Raw genomic sequence first — 15,956 nt, 5'->3', positions numbered from 1 at the left:
AAAATGATAAAGATCCCACCAAAACCATGTGAGTGGAGCGTGCCCTGAGGCGCGTGACTGAAAGGGCGCGTGTGTTTTTTTAACTCAAATGAAGAGAGAGTCCCCACCCCATTTTTATTCATTCAACTCCCTCTCCTTCCCACCACACCACACCACACCACACCACACCTCTTCCTCTTCCTCTCTCACCTGTAGAAAGAGAAGAGTGACTTGGGAACTGCTTCAGTCAAGAGAAAACACTGGTTTAAACTAGGGTTTCTTCTACTTTCCTTTTCCCATTTTTCATTCCAATCAGTTGCAGACCACCACATTTCACTTCCATACAACTACAATTTTTCAGGTAAGTCCATGGATTTGTTGTGCTTTTTCTTCATTTCTCATATGTGTTCTGAAATTATTACAGTTTACAGTGTTCATATGCATTGCGAGTGTTCATAGGCTATTTTTTGCAGCTACATTTGCTTAAATCTGTTTCTTCCGAGAGTTCTCCATCTTTTCCCAACCGGGTGCTTTGAAATGTTGGGAGTTTGCTTTAGGTTTTTAACTCTTTATGTTTTGGTTTAGCTATTTTGTAGCAGCTTTTGTTTAGTTTTGATCACTACTGAATGGCTTAAAAATCTTCTGCTATTTCGTCCCATTTTAGCTAAACCCTTTATTTTTCAATCCAGATTATACAGCTTTCTGTTTCATAAAACTTCAATCTCTTAGCTAACTTCATAAATTTGTTCTTTTTAACCGTTTCCTTATCTGGGTATAAAATTTGCAATATGCTTTCGTTTTCTCGTTTTCCTTGCTGCTTGCTGCTGTTTGAACTCCAAAGATGAATGTGTGCGTCTCTCTCTGTTTGTATGTGTTTGCGTGCTTCAGAGTACCTGTTTGGTAGATCTAATTGCTTCCAAAAATTGAATTTATTCAACATCTCGGGAGCTTCTCCTCTACCGTTAAAATATATATTTTATTTATTATTTTAATATTTTCCTCTGTGAGTTTTAAGATGGCATTAAATCCACTATCATAAAAACTTGAATACAGCAGCTTCTTTGTCTTTAGAGAGACTTTCCAGTCAAGATTTATTTTGGGCTCATTTCCTATTATGTCTTGGTGTCAGTCTGTGAGTTTTATTGGATGTTGGGGATTCTTTGAACCATACAAAGTAAAGATTTTGATCAATAAATAAACTACACAGTATCTCCCTTGTCCAAAACGAAGCTCAAATCATTTAGTAAAAGATTTGTCTTGGATGCAGATTATTACGTTAATATGACCATATTTTACGAATTCCTGCAAGTATTAGGGAGTGTGGACAAAAATCCCACCATCGAAACTGAAAAAAGAATATGCTTCGATTTTAAAGATTGAATTAGCAAATCGATTTCTAATGGAACAAATTTGGACTTCTGTCTTTGTACTGGGGAATGGGAGTACCATATTTGGATCTATATGTGGCATTGAAGCTGCCATTGTTCTTTTTTTAATCAAATTCTATGTACTGTTAGGCTTAGGTTATTTGTCTTGATTTTGCACATCATACCTCAAGGGGAAAAAAAATCTTGTATTTAATAATCATGGTATTGACCACTAATGCTTTTGTTTTCTCATTGAATATTAGTGAGGGTTCAGATTGTAGAAAGCCACTTTATCATGTTGTTGAGGTAATAATGATTAATAATACTATTCATGTGTGTCCAAAGTTAGAGATATCCTTTGATTTTTATGGTCAAACTTGTCATTTGGCTAAACCCAAAATATTTCTATTTGATTTTCTAGTGCGTAATGAGTCTTTTAGTGTTTGATTTGTCAAAAACAGTTTCAATTCAAACAAAAATATCGATGGGTCTTTAAACCATTAGAAAATATTAAAATCTGAACACTTTGGAGCTACCAAAGTACAAATTTGTATGCTCATTTTTGAATTTGAGAAATGTTGGCTAGAATTTACAAGGTCAAAAGCTTGACGTTTTTTCGACATGGCGGTGTATATACGTTTTCATCTTAAAGATCGAACACTTTGCCGATTATTGATAATTCTATAGCTATCTTAAGTCTTAACCATGATGGATTTCAATCTTAACATTTCTTGTTTCTACAATGGAGTATATTAATACGAGGTTGTAAGCTATAACTATTTGTTCCACAAATTATAATGTACCAAGAATTACATTTGTCGGTAGTCCCTGTATAGAAAATGTATGTTGTAAAAGCATAATTTTGGTGACTGCCTATATGCTGTTTTTTCATTTAATTTATTTCATATGATGTTGTGTAATAATATGTTGTGAAAATACAGCAGAAGCACTCAAGAGTGAAACAGAAGTTAAAGGGAAAAAGGTTAAAGATGGTTTGGTCTAATGTTATTTGTCTTTCTTTTAATTGTTACATCTTTTTTCCTTATTACTCTTCCACTCAAAAGCAAGATTCAGTTCTTGATTTTGGAAATCCAACCTAGAAATTTCCAAATTCAAAGATTCTGTTTCCCAAGTCCTATATTTTTTTCTTTCATTTTTACAGCTTTACGTAGTTCTCAAGCTTTTTATTGAATCAAAACAATTACAGTTCATCATATCCGTTGTTAACAAGCATTTCCTTTCTCCATCTCCCCTTGTAAAAATATGACCATTATTCAATTGTCTTAAATAACCTTTGACAAGCCTTGTAGATCAAGATCAATACCAACTGCACTTTGCAACAGTGACAACAAAGAAAAAGTAGTATTAGCTTGAATACTTTCCAAGAAAAAGAAACATCACATTTTTCATGGGAAACTTGAAAGTTGAATATAAACTTGTTTTTGTGATGGGGGGTGAGTATTAATTTCCTTTGCTGTTGGGTTGGTTGGAAGTGGGGGTGGTTCTTATGGAATGTGGAGTTTCTTTGAAGGATTGTGTTGTTTGTTTAAACCTTCATTTTCTTGGTTTTTTTCTTCTATTTGACATTGATTAAAGTTAGGGTTTCCTTCATGCCATCATTCTGTTGTTGTCCTTTCACATATGTGTTGCATACATATATATATAAACAAATCTTTCTTTCTGACCCAAGCATTCCTCTGGAAACATTATAGGCATTGTGGGTCAACTGCTTTATTCAAGTGGGCCTTTTTAGAGGATTGCTTTTACTCAAGGGCAAATTAGACAATGCAAACTCCAAAGTCAAGGTATGAGCTCCTATCATCTTCTAATCTGACAACTATCATGGTCCAAGAATCATTTCTAGCTCGCAGTGCACTGGGAAACAAGTGTAATTTTATGAAGATTTGTAGCCGTAAAAATAGATCCAATCTTTAAAATAGCAAAAATGATGTTGATTTTGGATTTGAGATGGGTTCAAGGGCAATAACTCGAAATGTATGTTTGTTTCGAACTAGAGGTTATACTTGTTCCAGAGCAGCCCTGAAAAAGGGTTGGTCTTTTTTGATATGGACTCAACAATGAGATCCTGTTTCATGCCATCCACTTTCAGTTTGTTATAGATGAAACCCTTTTATTCATTTACATCTTTTTAAATGAATGGTCCTTGGTTTAATCTCTATGTGCTTTCTGATCTGTTTTGGAAAATTTTAAGCTAAAATTACCATTTCTCCCTGATCATTGTTGCAAATGGCTGATTTTATTATTAGTCCATTAGAGTATTTGCCTGACGGTACTGAAGGGTATTTTAGACATTTGACAAATAGACAATCACATACCAAGTCAAATGTTGCAATGGACAGAGGTGTTACAACCTGCAAGTTCCCTGTGATGCTGTGCTTAATCATAGGTTTCTTAGATACAGTTTTTCTATGTTGCCTAGCCAATATGGGATCTTGCTGTACTTCTGTTGATGGTTGTGTACGACGACTATAAATGGATATCTTAGAACCCAAATAGTTGTCTGAATTTGCTTCTAATTTAAGTGATCCTTATGTGTAAACCAAACTAACCAAGTAAATCTCACTCGGAGGTAGTTCTGGGGGTAGAATATGTCCATACCTTGCCTCTACCCCAAGAGATAGAGAGACTGATTCCATGAAGGTTATCCTTATATGGATATGAATGTGAAATATCCCATATATGTGTTCAGAAATATATTTAGTAATATGATTAAAGATTAGAGGCTGTTTAGTTATAGAGATTACAAGCTATCAACAGTATGAGATCTAAATCGGTATGTGATAAGAACAAATTTAGCTGTATTGTAGTTACGAATATGATCATGTCTGATTTGTATCTGATCACCGTATGTTACTCACCTGACTCTGGAAACACAGAGCTGGAACCTTGGAGGTGCCACATAGGTCACCGAAAACCGCCAGGCAGCTCAAAGCTTCAGGAGCAGAACCTGACAATTCTTCGTCTCAAAGTCCGGCGAACCGAACACCAAAAGCTAGAAGTCCAAAAGTTGCTGACCACCGGTCACCTCGTACTCCAACATCCGAGGTATAACAATACTAAGAGTCTTACATTTGACTTCTGAGTGTTTTACAAGTGTTTATGTGAAAATGCAGAAAAAACGTCCTGGCAGAGTGTCTGAATTGGAAACTCAGCTTGCTAATCTCCAAGAAGAACTTAAGAAAGCCAAGGACCAACTAAGCCAATCAGAATCATGGAAGAAACGGGCCAACGAGGATGCTGAAGAGGCCAAAAAACAACTTGCGGACATGACAGAAAAGCTCCAGGATTCGCAACAACAGCTAGACGAAATTTCGGCTTCTGAAGAATCCCGAGTTCAAGAACTCCGAAAGATCTCTCAGGACCGCGACAGGGCTTGGGAATCTGAACTCGAGGCTGTCCAGAAACACCACTCTATGGATTCTGCTGCCTTATCCTCTGCCATGAGTGAGATTCAGAAACTCAAGATTCAGCTCGAAAAGGTGGCAGAATCTGAAGCTGCTCAGGCTAAATATGCCGAATCAGCTCACAATGAGATGCTGACCTTAAGGCTAGAGCTATCTGAAACTCTTGCTATAGTTGAAGAACTCAAAAACCAATTGAATGACAGCAAAGATTCTGAAGCTAGAGCTTTGGAAGCTGTTAGTCGAACCCAAGAACAACTGGAAATCATAAAGTCAACAGAGGAGACACTCAGGTCTGAAAATCTGAAAGCCATGGAAGCTTATCATTCTTTAACGGTGGAGTTGGAGAATTCAAAAGCTCAAGTGAATTCGTTGGAAGGATTCGTCAGCAAACTTCAGGAGAATCCAGCAGGGGATGTCGATGGTCAAGAAGAGCTTAACAGTGTGAAATCTGAGGTGGAAAAGTTACAGGGGGCACTGGAGGGAGCTGAAAAAAGATATCAAGAGGAGTATATTCAAAGCACTTTGCAGATTCGAAGTGCTTATGAGCTTGTGGAACAAACACGATCCGAATCATGCCAAAAAGTTGCAATCTTAGAGGCAAATTTGGAAAAATCAATAGCCGAAATGGAAGACTTGAGGGCGAAACTGGTGGAGAAAGAAGCCAAACTGCAAAACACATCCGAGGAAAACAAGAAATTGAATGAAAAGCTTGAGAAAACCGAATTAACAGAGAAAGACACTGAGCATGTCATGGAAGTAAAGAGATTGGATGCTGATTTGGTGGATCTGAAGAGGGTCATGTTGGATAAAGAAACAGAGTTGAAGAAGATAACGGAGGAGAAGGAAAGACTGATGATGGAGAAGAATGAGATGAAGGATGAAGCTGTTGAAGCTGCGAAAATTGCTGAGAGAGAAGCAGTTACAAAAGTGGAGTATTTGACAGAGGAGGCAGATAAAAGTAGTAGAAAAGTAGCGAGGGTAACAGAGCAATTGGAATTAGCTCAGGCGGCAAACGCAGAAATGGAAGCTGAGATGAGGAGATTGAAAGTGCAGTCGGACCAATGGAGGAAAGCGGCAGAGGCGGCTGCCGCCATGCTTTCTGGTGGTAATAATGGGAAGTTTGTGGAGCGAACAGGTTCACTGGACTCCCACACCATTGGTGGGAAGTTGAATTCACCATTTTCGGAGGACATGGAAGATGAATCACCCAAGAAGAAGAATGGCAACATGTTGAAGAAAATTGGGGTTTTATTGAAGAAGAGCCAGAAGTAACTCTCAGATACACATTTAGCAGGTAAATTTGCTTAATTCTTGATCAAAATCTTGAATTGTTTTGGTGGGTGTGTTCTAAAGATGTGGTCTTTGTTGGGTGATCAGGTTTGTTACTGGAGCTGAATGAAGTTGTTAGGGTTTTAGGTTTTATTATGTTTTGGGGAGGATGGAGTTGCAGGCAGGCAGGCTTGCTTCTTTTATGTATAGTGAAGTTGAATTGTAATGGGGGTTTGACTTTGACTCTTGAGAGTATGATTTTGACCTGCCGTATGTCGTGTGGTGATGATGGAGAATGCAAGTGTTTGTAATAATATTTTTAGTTAAAACGCAACATTTAACGTCTTTTCATCGCCATTTCTGATTTATCAAGAGCATCATTACCGCTTTTGCAAGGCTTGTTATGATTTGGAAAAGGGTTATTGCATCCAAGAAATTGTTTCAAAGATTTGAGAATCTTAATTACGTTTATCCATGGTGTTCCTGTTAGTTTGGTTTTTCTTATTTAAATTTTTGTGGTTACAAGGGAATTTTTATTCATCATTTAATTTGAACCTGACATTTCAGACACTTTTAACTTTTGGAGTCCAAGCTCAAATCAATCTCACACCACACCACTCTTGTAGTTGGTGTTCCTGTTAGTTTGTGTACATTTTGATTAATTCTAAAAGAAGGTTAAACTGCTTCTTAGGATTTTGTAATTGTTGATTAAATTATTTAACGCAAGTGATTGATTTATTTATATTTAAATCCATCATTAAAATTATATACTTGATATCAGTGTGATCTTATAAATATACCATTAATTATTTTGTTATTCAAATATTTACTTTCAAAAAATATAATAACCAAATTATTCAAACTAATATACATGGGATGGGAATGGGATTATTATTCAAACTAATATACATGGGATGAGATCAGTTTCAATTTCAAACACGAGAGAGAGAATAAGCTTATAAGAACTTGAGAAGTATTGTAGACAAATTTGATAGGCCCAAAAGCGAACATAACAAATGCCCAAAAGCCGAAACAGCCCATTCCCTTGATATAAAACTCCAAAATCGCCGTTCCTTTTTGTAGCCAGCATTAGGGTTTTTACTCGGAAGGTTACAGCTTCATCAGGGCAAACATGGGGTACGTATCGTATTCATGGATCTAACCTATCCTCTTCTACACTTATAACTACGTGTTCAGATTTGTATCTCTGGGGTTTATGTATCTTATCTTGTGGTTGATTTATACATTTGTTCATAGACTATATATTTTTGGTTGATCTACCGTTTTCATGAGGAAGTATAAATGTGATATGAAGTAACCTTGAAAAATAGGTTCGTAAGTATTTCTTTTATTGTTCTTTTTGTTGAATTTTAGAATTGGGATTTTGATATCACAACGCTTATCGATATGAATCAACACTATCATTTATTTTGATGCTTAAGAATTTAGTACTTCAAAACATATCGAATACAACAATTTACTCGGTAAGAGTTGTCATCCTCACTTACCGGGTAAGAATCTCCATTCCTCATTGGTAAGACTCTTGGTCCTTCTCATCCTCATCCGATGAGGAAATTTATCCGGTAAGCACTTTCCAAGTAAGTGTTTAGTAAATGACCCCTAACTCGCAAGTGTCAAGTGTATTTTATATAATTATTGGGAATGGTATGCTAGTCATTATGATTTTTGTGAGTGTAACGGTCTATATGACTCATGCTTATGTTAGAATGTTAAAAAGCCACAAACGTTAAATGAAGTTGATATCAACCATTTATGTGTATGACACTTGATGTTGGCTCTGTTTTCCATAGAATTTGGCCATACCTATGGAATTTATCTTTCTGCTCCATCATCTTTGTGGTGGTAACCTATTCAGGATGATGACATGGTCATGAAGTAATTTGAAAAAAAATAGTCTAGATTTTCAAACTCATACATGGGATATATGCTGTTTGGCTTCATTTGTGGTTTTGGCTTCTCTACAATTGATTTAGGCATTTAGCAGCAAAATTTGACATTAAACTCATTAGTAATGGGAATAAATAGGAAAAAGATTTGGCAGTTTTAATTAGAAAAATGGTATACAAACAGCTTATGAGTTGATAGTAGTGTTTGATCTGGAGTATTCACCTTCTGATTTATTGGATACCATGTCAATTTTGTTGTGAGTTTCTTGAAGATATGTTTGGTTTTCTAGCAGTCGCTTATTTTGTTATGTGCATGACTGCATTACTGCAGGAAGACTCATGGAATGGGAGCTGGTCGCAAGCTGAAGTCCCACCGCAGGAGGCAAAGGTGGGCGGACAAGTCATACAAGAAGTCTCACCTGGGTAACGAATGGAAGAAGCCATTTGCTGGTTCTTCACATGCAAAAGGCATTGTTTTGGAGAAGATGTAAGCACTCACTACTTCCTCCTCTAGTTTACACCTGATCAATCTAATCTTTGATTTTTAATATGATGGATATCTCAACAGTGGTATTGAGGCCAAACAGCCTAACTCCGCTATCAGAAAGTGTGCAAGAGTTCAACTAATTAAGAACGGAAAGAAGATTGCAGCCTTTGTTCCCAATGATGGTTGCTTAAACTACATCGAAGAAAATGTCGGTAGTTTGTATGCTGTCTTTGTGGTTCTTAGCTTTCTTTCTATGTGTACCTGACCATGATTTGAACTCATTTCTTGCACAGGACGAGGTGTTGATTGCAGGATTCGGACGGAAGGGGCATGCTGTCGGAGATATTCCCGGAGTCAGATTCAAAGTTGTCAAGGTTTCGGGTGTCTCTCTTTTGGCTCTTTTCAAGGAGAAGAAAGAGAAGCCAAGATCTTAAGTCTAGCATCCTTAGTTATTTATCTCGTCTTTCAAGCCTTAAAAAGACTTAAAATGTTACCGTTTTCGCTTTAATGAGATTTCCAAACCACCCATATTCATCTTTCTTGTGGTTTTCACGTTTATGTATGCTTGTGGCTGTGTGTTTTTGCTGCTTTTTTCCCGTGGCAAAGAAACACAGATCTTGTCTATGCTGGTCATCGGTGGTGATAGAAAATGGACCATGCTGTAAGCGGTGAAATAACTTAGGATTTAGAAACGGTAAAACCTTGGTAATGATACAAGTAACTTCTTAGGTTAAAATAAAGTAAGCAACAAATTTCAAATATTTTTGATTATTTATTTATCAAGAAAATATTCAAGAATTTAATTATTTAAAATAAGAAAATTTAATGTTTTATTTTCAATTTTCATCAGGGGTAACAGATGAGGGACTAAATCGTTAAATTGTTTTATTGGAAGGAGTGGTATTGGCTAATTTAAATATAAAGGGAGAAAAAACTTATAGTTGTCTAATACTTGAGGACTATTTATGTAAGTTACTCCATATGAAATAACGGTCTTAATTTTCCGCCAATGGACCTCCGTAATCAGAAGTTTCCACTCGACGCCTTCGATTTGATCTTCAATCTGATAAACAATCGGGGCGTTTTCTTCATCATTCGGATCAAGACTAGGGTGCCAATGCTCCGGCCTTTGAAATGAAAGAAAATGATGGGAAAGGTCGGGGTGTGAAAGCATCAAGCGTCATCCATGATCACGTAATCGCTGTTTCCTCTTCTTCTGCACTCAATCACGATTCACCTGTTATAACCTACATTCGGGTTTCAGCTTATTCTTGCTATTCTAATTCCTTGATTTTAATTCCTTATTACTTGATTATTTCCTTTGTGTTCTAGCAATTGTGATTATATTTTGATTAGGAATTAACAGCTTCTTCAATGTAGTCGTCCTTTGATTTCACCTAATTTTTACTTTCAGTAGAAGGAGGTTTTCAACTTCAATATTGATATGGATTTTTAAACCTTTTCTTAAAATACCTGCCCCATTAGAATTTGTAATAATCATCAGGTAGAGAGACTAATCTTGGTTAAAACTTGCCATAAAATCTGTCACATTGTATTAATTCGAATAAATATTGAATTTTAAGACCAAAGCCAAAATCTAGGGCATCTTTTATTTCAAAGAAGGAGGATGTAAGGGACCATGAAGTTCTGAAGTCCAGACTGTTCAATTAATCAAGCCAAATCCCTAGGCAGCCATTGAACAGTGGAACTTTCTTGAGCTCATAACATATTGGTTGATCTCATTAATGTAGCCTTTTAGATTGTGCTCTCCTTTCCGTATTAAGGAATGTGATAATGAGTTGCATGCGCCAGTTGAATGTCTTTGCGTTACTTGGGTTCTATATTGTAATTATATCGATTGTTTCAATGTTCACCATAATTATGAGAATGATGGAAAAGACATAAAGTTGCTATGAGTTGCCTAAGGTTCACAAGGAATTTGACAGTTTTTGAGTTATATTGCAGTATATAAAAAGTACATCAAGTATATGGACTAAATAAGTTTCATGTGTATTTATTAGGAACCTTCACTTTGTTATTTTTGTATTTTAGTTGGTTAGTTATTTGGTTGTTAAGTTAGTTAGCAAGAATGTGTAAATACACAAGCGATACAGTTCATTCGAACTTAATTTAGTAATCTATTTTAGTATGTGATTGAGCTTGATCTCGGGGTATGTTGGGACCTATGAAATTGTTTGTGGTTTGTGCGGTGAGCTATACAACCATTATAGGAGCATGATTAAAGAAGATGGAAAAAGTGGAGCTCCTGTTAGCTGTGTGTATGATTCATAATCAGTAGCTCAAGAACTGTATTACACATTATTTGCAGATGATACCAAGTACAAGGATTGTTTGTTTCATATTTATTTAATAGGGACCTAAATCTGACATCTGTTGTTTTTCTGTTTTGATTAGTTAGTTCGTAACAAGGTAGAAATATGCAATCTATGTTAACTGTTAGGATTTTTAGTTCAAAAACTAAATTCTCTCCAATATATGTTTCTTTTTCTCGTACACATTCAAGGAAAAATATAAATTTTCGGGATTTTTATCCAAAGGTCAATTCAAAATTGAAAACTTGGATTAGCTAAAAGGGCTTGGTTGAGTGAATTCCTGAACGGGTCACCGTACTATATAGGTAAAATATATTTTCTTATATGGAGTTGAAATAACTCACAACGCTTTTGTAATCCAATAACCAACTAACCCCATCCCTCTCTTTCCTTTTTACGTCCCCATGCCCTCACATTATAAAGATGTTCGAAGCTTTTCAGTGCTAAGAGTTGTGAGTTAACTGTATTATTACTTCGCAATATTTGTAAGATGGGTTTCAAGTATCTTATAGGAGGGAAAATGGTAGTTAATCAGGAAGACAACCATGCTTTCAAAAAATAGCATGTGTAAATAATGTGGCAAGTTTGTTTTAGTTTATATATCTATATGCTTTTTTTTTTTACTTTGGCAGTTGGAATACTAAGTTCTTAAGATGGAGACTGGTATTGAAATTAAGAATGCTGATTCTGTCGTTTACTTTATGACAGATGGAATACGGATTCTTAAGATGAAGAGTGATACTGGAATAAGGAATGCTGATTAACTTTTTATCACGTTTGGATTTATTGCATATGAGGTTGTAACGTTTTTTGGCATCTAATGGAAGCTAGTTGGTTGCTTTTGTTCCTAAGTTATTGGTTAAATCTATTCACAGCTATCATTCAAGTCCCTTCTTTGATTGATCATATAAACATCCACAATTCCATACTTTCTAGCAGTAACTTATTAGACGTTTTGTTGACCATATACCTTATTGGACCTCTATTTGTGCCTTCCAGTCCAGGGTTATTAAAATGTGGATTATTTTATTCATGACATATGTGGGGAATCATGTCCCTAATTAAGTGTAATTGCAGGACTTCCAGGACCTGGACCGAGTATTGAGTTAGCAGGAGCAGTTGATACTGATAAAACAGTAGACATGGCTAGCAGCAGTAAACAGACTGGACTAAGGCCTCAACTGTTTGAAACATCAGAACGGAAAGGGTCAAAAGAAGATGTCAAAATTGAAATGTGCAGAAATTTATCGTGGCATAGAGCCTTTTTCACCAACGATGGTGTGCTATAATTCTAGAAACTGTGTTTTTCATTTTTATGGTATCAGTGCTTTCCTTCTGTCTCCTGCACTTCTTTGTTTTACCCAGGTCTTCTTGATGCTGAGGAGTTGGCAAGCATGACTGAAGGAGATGGGAGGGATGTTAAACACCAGTTACAAGGAATTGAAGAGAAATTATGCAGGTCAATGGATTCAATCTCGACATTAGGAAGTGATAAAACTCTGGAGGCTAAATTGTTCGAAAAGATGGAAGCTTCAATACAAAAATCCAGCGGATCATCTAAGCTAACTAATTCAAGCATCAAGCGGTCATCAGGAGAGGGAGATTCAAAAGCAAAACCTAGCCGCTGTGAGTATATTCTTTATGTTAAACATCTTTCTGCTCATATTTTCTATCATGACTTGCATTAATGACGATTTAAGGTTCACGGCGGCATATACAAGCGTGTAAACAAGACCCAGAAACTTTTCTTAATGCTCAACCTTGAATCTTCATCTATCTCAAGTCAGTCTAAATTACACCAATTTGTTACTGTATTCTTTTTGCATGTTCGCACACTTTTTTCTCATGCATGCCGGTTTCTTCCCAAAAAAGATTTCGCAAGCCAGGGGGTCTACATGGAAACCCCCTCTCTACCCCTTATATAGAGGAAATGTTAACGGACATCTCCGCCCCTCGCAAAAAAAAACGCGCACGTACAAGAGACCCTACTTTTGAGTAAGATATAGATATACTGGTACCTGTGGTTTGGTTTATCTTTTCTCGTTGGACATGTCACAATAACAATGATGTTTTGTTCATGTGGAACCAGACGTCATACTTACATGCTTGCAAAATTATGATCATGGTATTTTAAAACGAGCCGTTGGTAACAAAAAGATGCATTTTTACCTTACAGTTTCTCCCATCCAAAATAAATAATCTTCCCTATTAAATCTTATTAATGTTTACTTTGACCCGCATGCGGCAGTTAGCCCGAAAGGAACCAAAGCAGCAACGACACAAGCATCAAAGGTAACTGGGCCTGACAGGGGTGCGCCGATTTCGTTATCTCCTTTGGGTTCTTCAACACCAATCAAAACAGAAGCAACAAGATCATCTCCTTTAGGTGGTGCTACTTCTGGCACTTCGAAAGGGGACAATGTTAAATCCTCAGCAAGAAGAAGCACTAGTTCCAAAACTGGTAAAGCTACAGCTGATTCAACCTCCAAAACACCTCCAGGGATCCGCGCTAAGAATAAAGTATCTCAACTCCTGCCTTCTAAACTTTCTCCAAGAACATCACCTACTAATTCAGGATCGTCATCGTCAACCTCTGATGTCAATCAAAGGTCATCGCGGGGTAGTAGTGCTTCTTGTAGATCCTTTGTGAACAATGAGAAATCCTCAGCAACCAATGCAAGAAGAAAGGATGAGCAGAGCATTGGTAAAACACCATCGAGCATCAGCTTCAAGAATAAACCACCACCAGTTAATTCTTCATCACCTTTGGGGTTATCCAACTCTTCTCCAAGTAAATCACCTGCTAGTTTCATTAGTCAACGACCGTCAGAATCATCATCGTCAATCTCTACAGTTGATCAAAGTTCGAGATCAAGGGGTAGTAGAGGTACCAGTGTTCATAACAGACCCTTAAACCGTGATGCCTCTGCCAAATCAACTTTGAAAAACCATCCCACTCCAGACCGGAGAGGAAAACAGCCAGCAGCCTTGCATCCACAAACTGGCTCAATCTCTCAACCTCATGTTCAATCGATGGGAGGTGGAATACCTTCAACTAAGAGTGGGTTCATTAATGAGGTGAGTCCCTTTTTATATTTATCATTTCTTATTGTAATTTGGATTTTTAGAACATCTTTCTATTTTACTAGTTGTTACCATTTTAATTTATTAGTGTTGGTGACTTTAGTTCAAAAGAACGATGCTTTAGGCTTCTCAATTTCGGACGATGTAACTTTTATGGGACAAAGGAATAACTTCTCTTTTCTTTTTCTTGGTCATATACTAGTTGTGTAATCCACTATTGATTTCAAAAGATCATGAAAGTGTGGTGATTATCTTCTCATACAGGGAAGGTCGTACAAATCTTGCTTACTGACTGGCTTGCGTGAAAATGATGGTACACAGAGCAAAAATGGGAGCTCAAATGTTGCAAAATCGACAAAGGTTCCACCACCAAGAACAGTTGCAGCAGCTCATACAGGTTTGAAATCAAATTCCCAAAAAACTAGGACGACTCCTCCTAATCCCTCCTCTCAAAAACAACAATCAAGTGGTAAAGCAAAAGCCTCGATCACCAGCGCTTCAAGAGCTGTAAAAACTCTTGTTTTAACGTCACCTGAAGTTCTGGATATAAAAGGTAAGCTAAATGCCCTGAGGATGGAAATCAGTAATCAAAAGCAAGACAAATATAAGGACATCAAAATGGCTCCTGCTGGAAGTGGTAAAGGTAAATCAACTCATCAGCAAAATTGACATGAATGATCAAATTCCAAGAATGGTTACGACTAATGGTAGTCACAAATATTGCTGTCAAGTGCAGTGATCCTAAGCAATGTTCTAACTAATACTTTCTTCATGTCCATGTAAAGATGTTCGATAAGACCATGACGAGTAATTTGAGGACTCCATTTGGTGTCAAGAATGCAGTCTATGATGCCAAATATCTAATCTGGGAATAGAGGTAAGTGAACAGACTGCTAACTTGGCTTCTTTGTGAAACAGGTTAGCGTTCATTCGGAGAGTCGAGTTGTTTATATGTGACATCAGAGCACCTGAAGCTTGTAATATAGAAACTATTGTATTATTTGGTGGATTCAAGAGTTCTAGTTTTACTTGGGTCCAAAACTTTCTCTAAGATGATGAGTTTTAAAATGGTGACTTCATGTGTAGGTTGGAAATTTAAGGTGGGCAGAATGAAGCTCACAGAACTGGAAATAAATCACAGTGAATTTGGTTCAAAACAGATTTAGAGGCCGGTCAAGCGCTTATCATCAAGAGTCACAATCCTCATTTACTTATTGGGTAACATATTTGGCCATCAAAATGAATTGTTGGTTTTACCCGGTAGGTGCTAATCTAGTAGAGTCTTCTCGCTCAATTATCGGGTTAAATATTTGGTTCTTGTTATGCTTCTTACCGCGTAAGATTCTCGGTCCTTGTCATGTTCACTTCGTAAGCATAGGCGAACCTACCCTTTGGGGTATGGTTTCCCGTAAAACCATAAAAATGTAGGGTCTAAGTGTAAATTTTTTAAGGTATATAAACATGAAATCATAAGTTTTTTTGGGGTAAAACCATAAGATCTTATGGTTTGAAACAATAAACATTAAAATCTTTAAGGAGTTTAAATGAAAAAGTAAGAATTAAACCTATGCCAAAGTTGTGGATGGTGGTTGGAAATCAGTTAGGCTTTTAACCCTTCAAATACTTTAGTGGTTTTAATTTACTTCCTTTACTTTTTCATATATTCGACCCTTATCATATTAATTATTAGCTAAAATACATTAAAAATATGTATTTTTTGTTTACAAATTGCACCGATAGAAAGGTCTCGTCGATACAATATTGTTATTCATAATGATGCTAGGAACACGATGTATATTCATAATAAAATTTTCCTACCCTGCGCCTGTAGTAGATGCACAAATGTGATTTGTGACACCCATCCACATACACATGACGTAGATGCAAATGGACCGGGTCCTGAAAACCCACTCTAATTGCAGGGATGTAAATGAGTTAGAGCTCAATGCCCGTTTATAAGCTTGAACTTGTGATTGATTAACTCGTGTATCAATTTGAGCTCAATAATTTTTATATTTTTATTGTATTAATTATGAACAATGAGCATGCTTGGCTGGAAAAGTGTATGCTTGAATGTCTCGGCTCGACTAGAAAAATGAAATCGA

The 15,956-nt window shown here is 36.6% G+C and overlaps 3 protein-coding genes across 3 annotated transcripts; all 3 read left to right on the top strand.

The window, feature by feature from the left end:
• Positions 1 to 3,066: 3,066 nt before the first annotated feature.
• Positions 3,067 to 6,428, top strand: LOC112522472 (interactor of constitutive active ROPs 2, chloroplastic). The gene is made up of 4 exons (XM_025131600.1): positions 3,067 to 3,151; positions 4,244 to 4,412; positions 4,481 to 6,065; positions 6,149 to 6,428. Exons 1-3 carry the CDS (start codon positions 3,132 to 3,134, stop codon positions 6,041 to 6,043), a joined length of 1,752 nt encoding a protein of 583 aa, XP_024987368.1. The 5' UTR covers positions 3,067 to 3,131; the 3' UTR covers positions 6,044 to 6,065; positions 6,149 to 6,428.
• Positions 6,429 to 7,113: 685 nt separating this feature from the next.
• On the top strand, positions 7,114 to 8,971 carry LOC112522200 (40S ribosomal protein S23). The gene is made up of 4 exons (XM_025131301.1): positions 7,114 to 7,177; positions 8,279 to 8,434; positions 8,516 to 8,642; positions 8,728 to 8,971. The coding sequence occupies exons 1-4, from the start codon at positions 7,173 to 7,175 to the stop codon at positions 8,866 to 8,868; spliced, it is 429 nt and encodes a 142-aa protein (XP_024987069.1). The 5' UTR covers positions 7,114 to 7,172; the 3' UTR covers positions 8,869 to 8,971.
• A 2,449-nt stretch (positions 8,972 to 11,420) lies between these two features.
• Positions 11,421 to 14,520, top strand: LOC112529155 (uncharacterized protein DDB_G0280205-like). The gene is made up of 5 exons (XM_025140257.1): positions 11,421 to 11,502; positions 11,845 to 12,045; positions 12,133 to 12,393; positions 13,016 to 13,845; positions 14,116 to 14,520. The coding sequence occupies exons 1-5, from the start codon at positions 11,421 to 11,423 to the stop codon at positions 14,518 to 14,520; spliced, it is 1,779 nt and encodes a 592-aa protein (XP_024996025.1).
• Positions 14,521 to 15,956: the final 1,436 nt, after the last annotated feature.

The sequence above is a fragment of the Cynara cardunculus genome, assembly GCF_001531365.2.
Source record: "Cynara cardunculus var. scolymus isolate 2C chromosome LG 1, CcrdV1, whole genome shotgun sequence".
NCBI classification, from domain to species: Eukaryota; Viridiplantae; Streptophyta; class Magnoliopsida; order Asterales; family Asteraceae; genus Cynara; species Cynara cardunculus.
This window is presented reverse-complemented; position numbering and strand designations above follow the sequence as displayed.

What these genes read in the sequence shown, in the direction of transcription:
- LOC112522472 (XM_025131600.1), top strand. Translation starts at nt 3,132, where the DNA reads ATGCAAACTCCAAAGTCAAG. An exon ending in ATGCAAACTCCAAAGTCAAG is followed by an intron (nt 3,152 to 4,243) that starts GTATGAGCTCCT and finishes CTGGAAACACAG; the next exon opens with AGCTGGAACCTTGGAGGTGC. An exon ending in CTCGTACTCCAACATCCGAG is followed by an intron (nt 4,413 to 4,480) that starts GTATAACAATAC and finishes GTGAAAATGCAG; the next exon opens with AAAAAACGTCCTGGCAGAGT.
- LOC112522200 (XM_025131301.1), top strand. An exon ending in GGCATTGTTTTGGAGAAGAT is followed by an intron (nt 8,435 to 8,515) that starts GTAAGCACTCAC and finishes ATATCTCAACAG; the next exon opens with TGGTATTGAGGCCAAACAGC. An exon ending in TAAACTACATCGAAGAAAAT is followed by an intron (nt 8,643 to 8,727) that starts GTCGGTAGTTTG and finishes TTTCTTGCACAG; the next exon opens with GACGAGGTGTTGATTGCAGG.
- LOC112529155 (XM_025140257.1), top strand. Translation starts at nt 11,421, where the DNA reads ATGGAGACTGGTATTGAAATTAAGAATGCTGATTCTGTCGTTTACTTT. An exon ending in AGCCTTTTTCACCAACGATG is followed by an intron (nt 12,046 to 12,132) that starts GTGTGCTATAAT and finishes TGTTTTACCCAG; the next exon opens with GTCTTCTTGATGCTGAGGAG. An exon ending in AAAAGCAAAACCTAGCCGCT is followed by an intron (nt 12,394 to 13,015) that starts GTGAGTATATTC and finishes CGCATGCGGCAG; the next exon opens with TTAGCCCGAAAGGAACCAAA.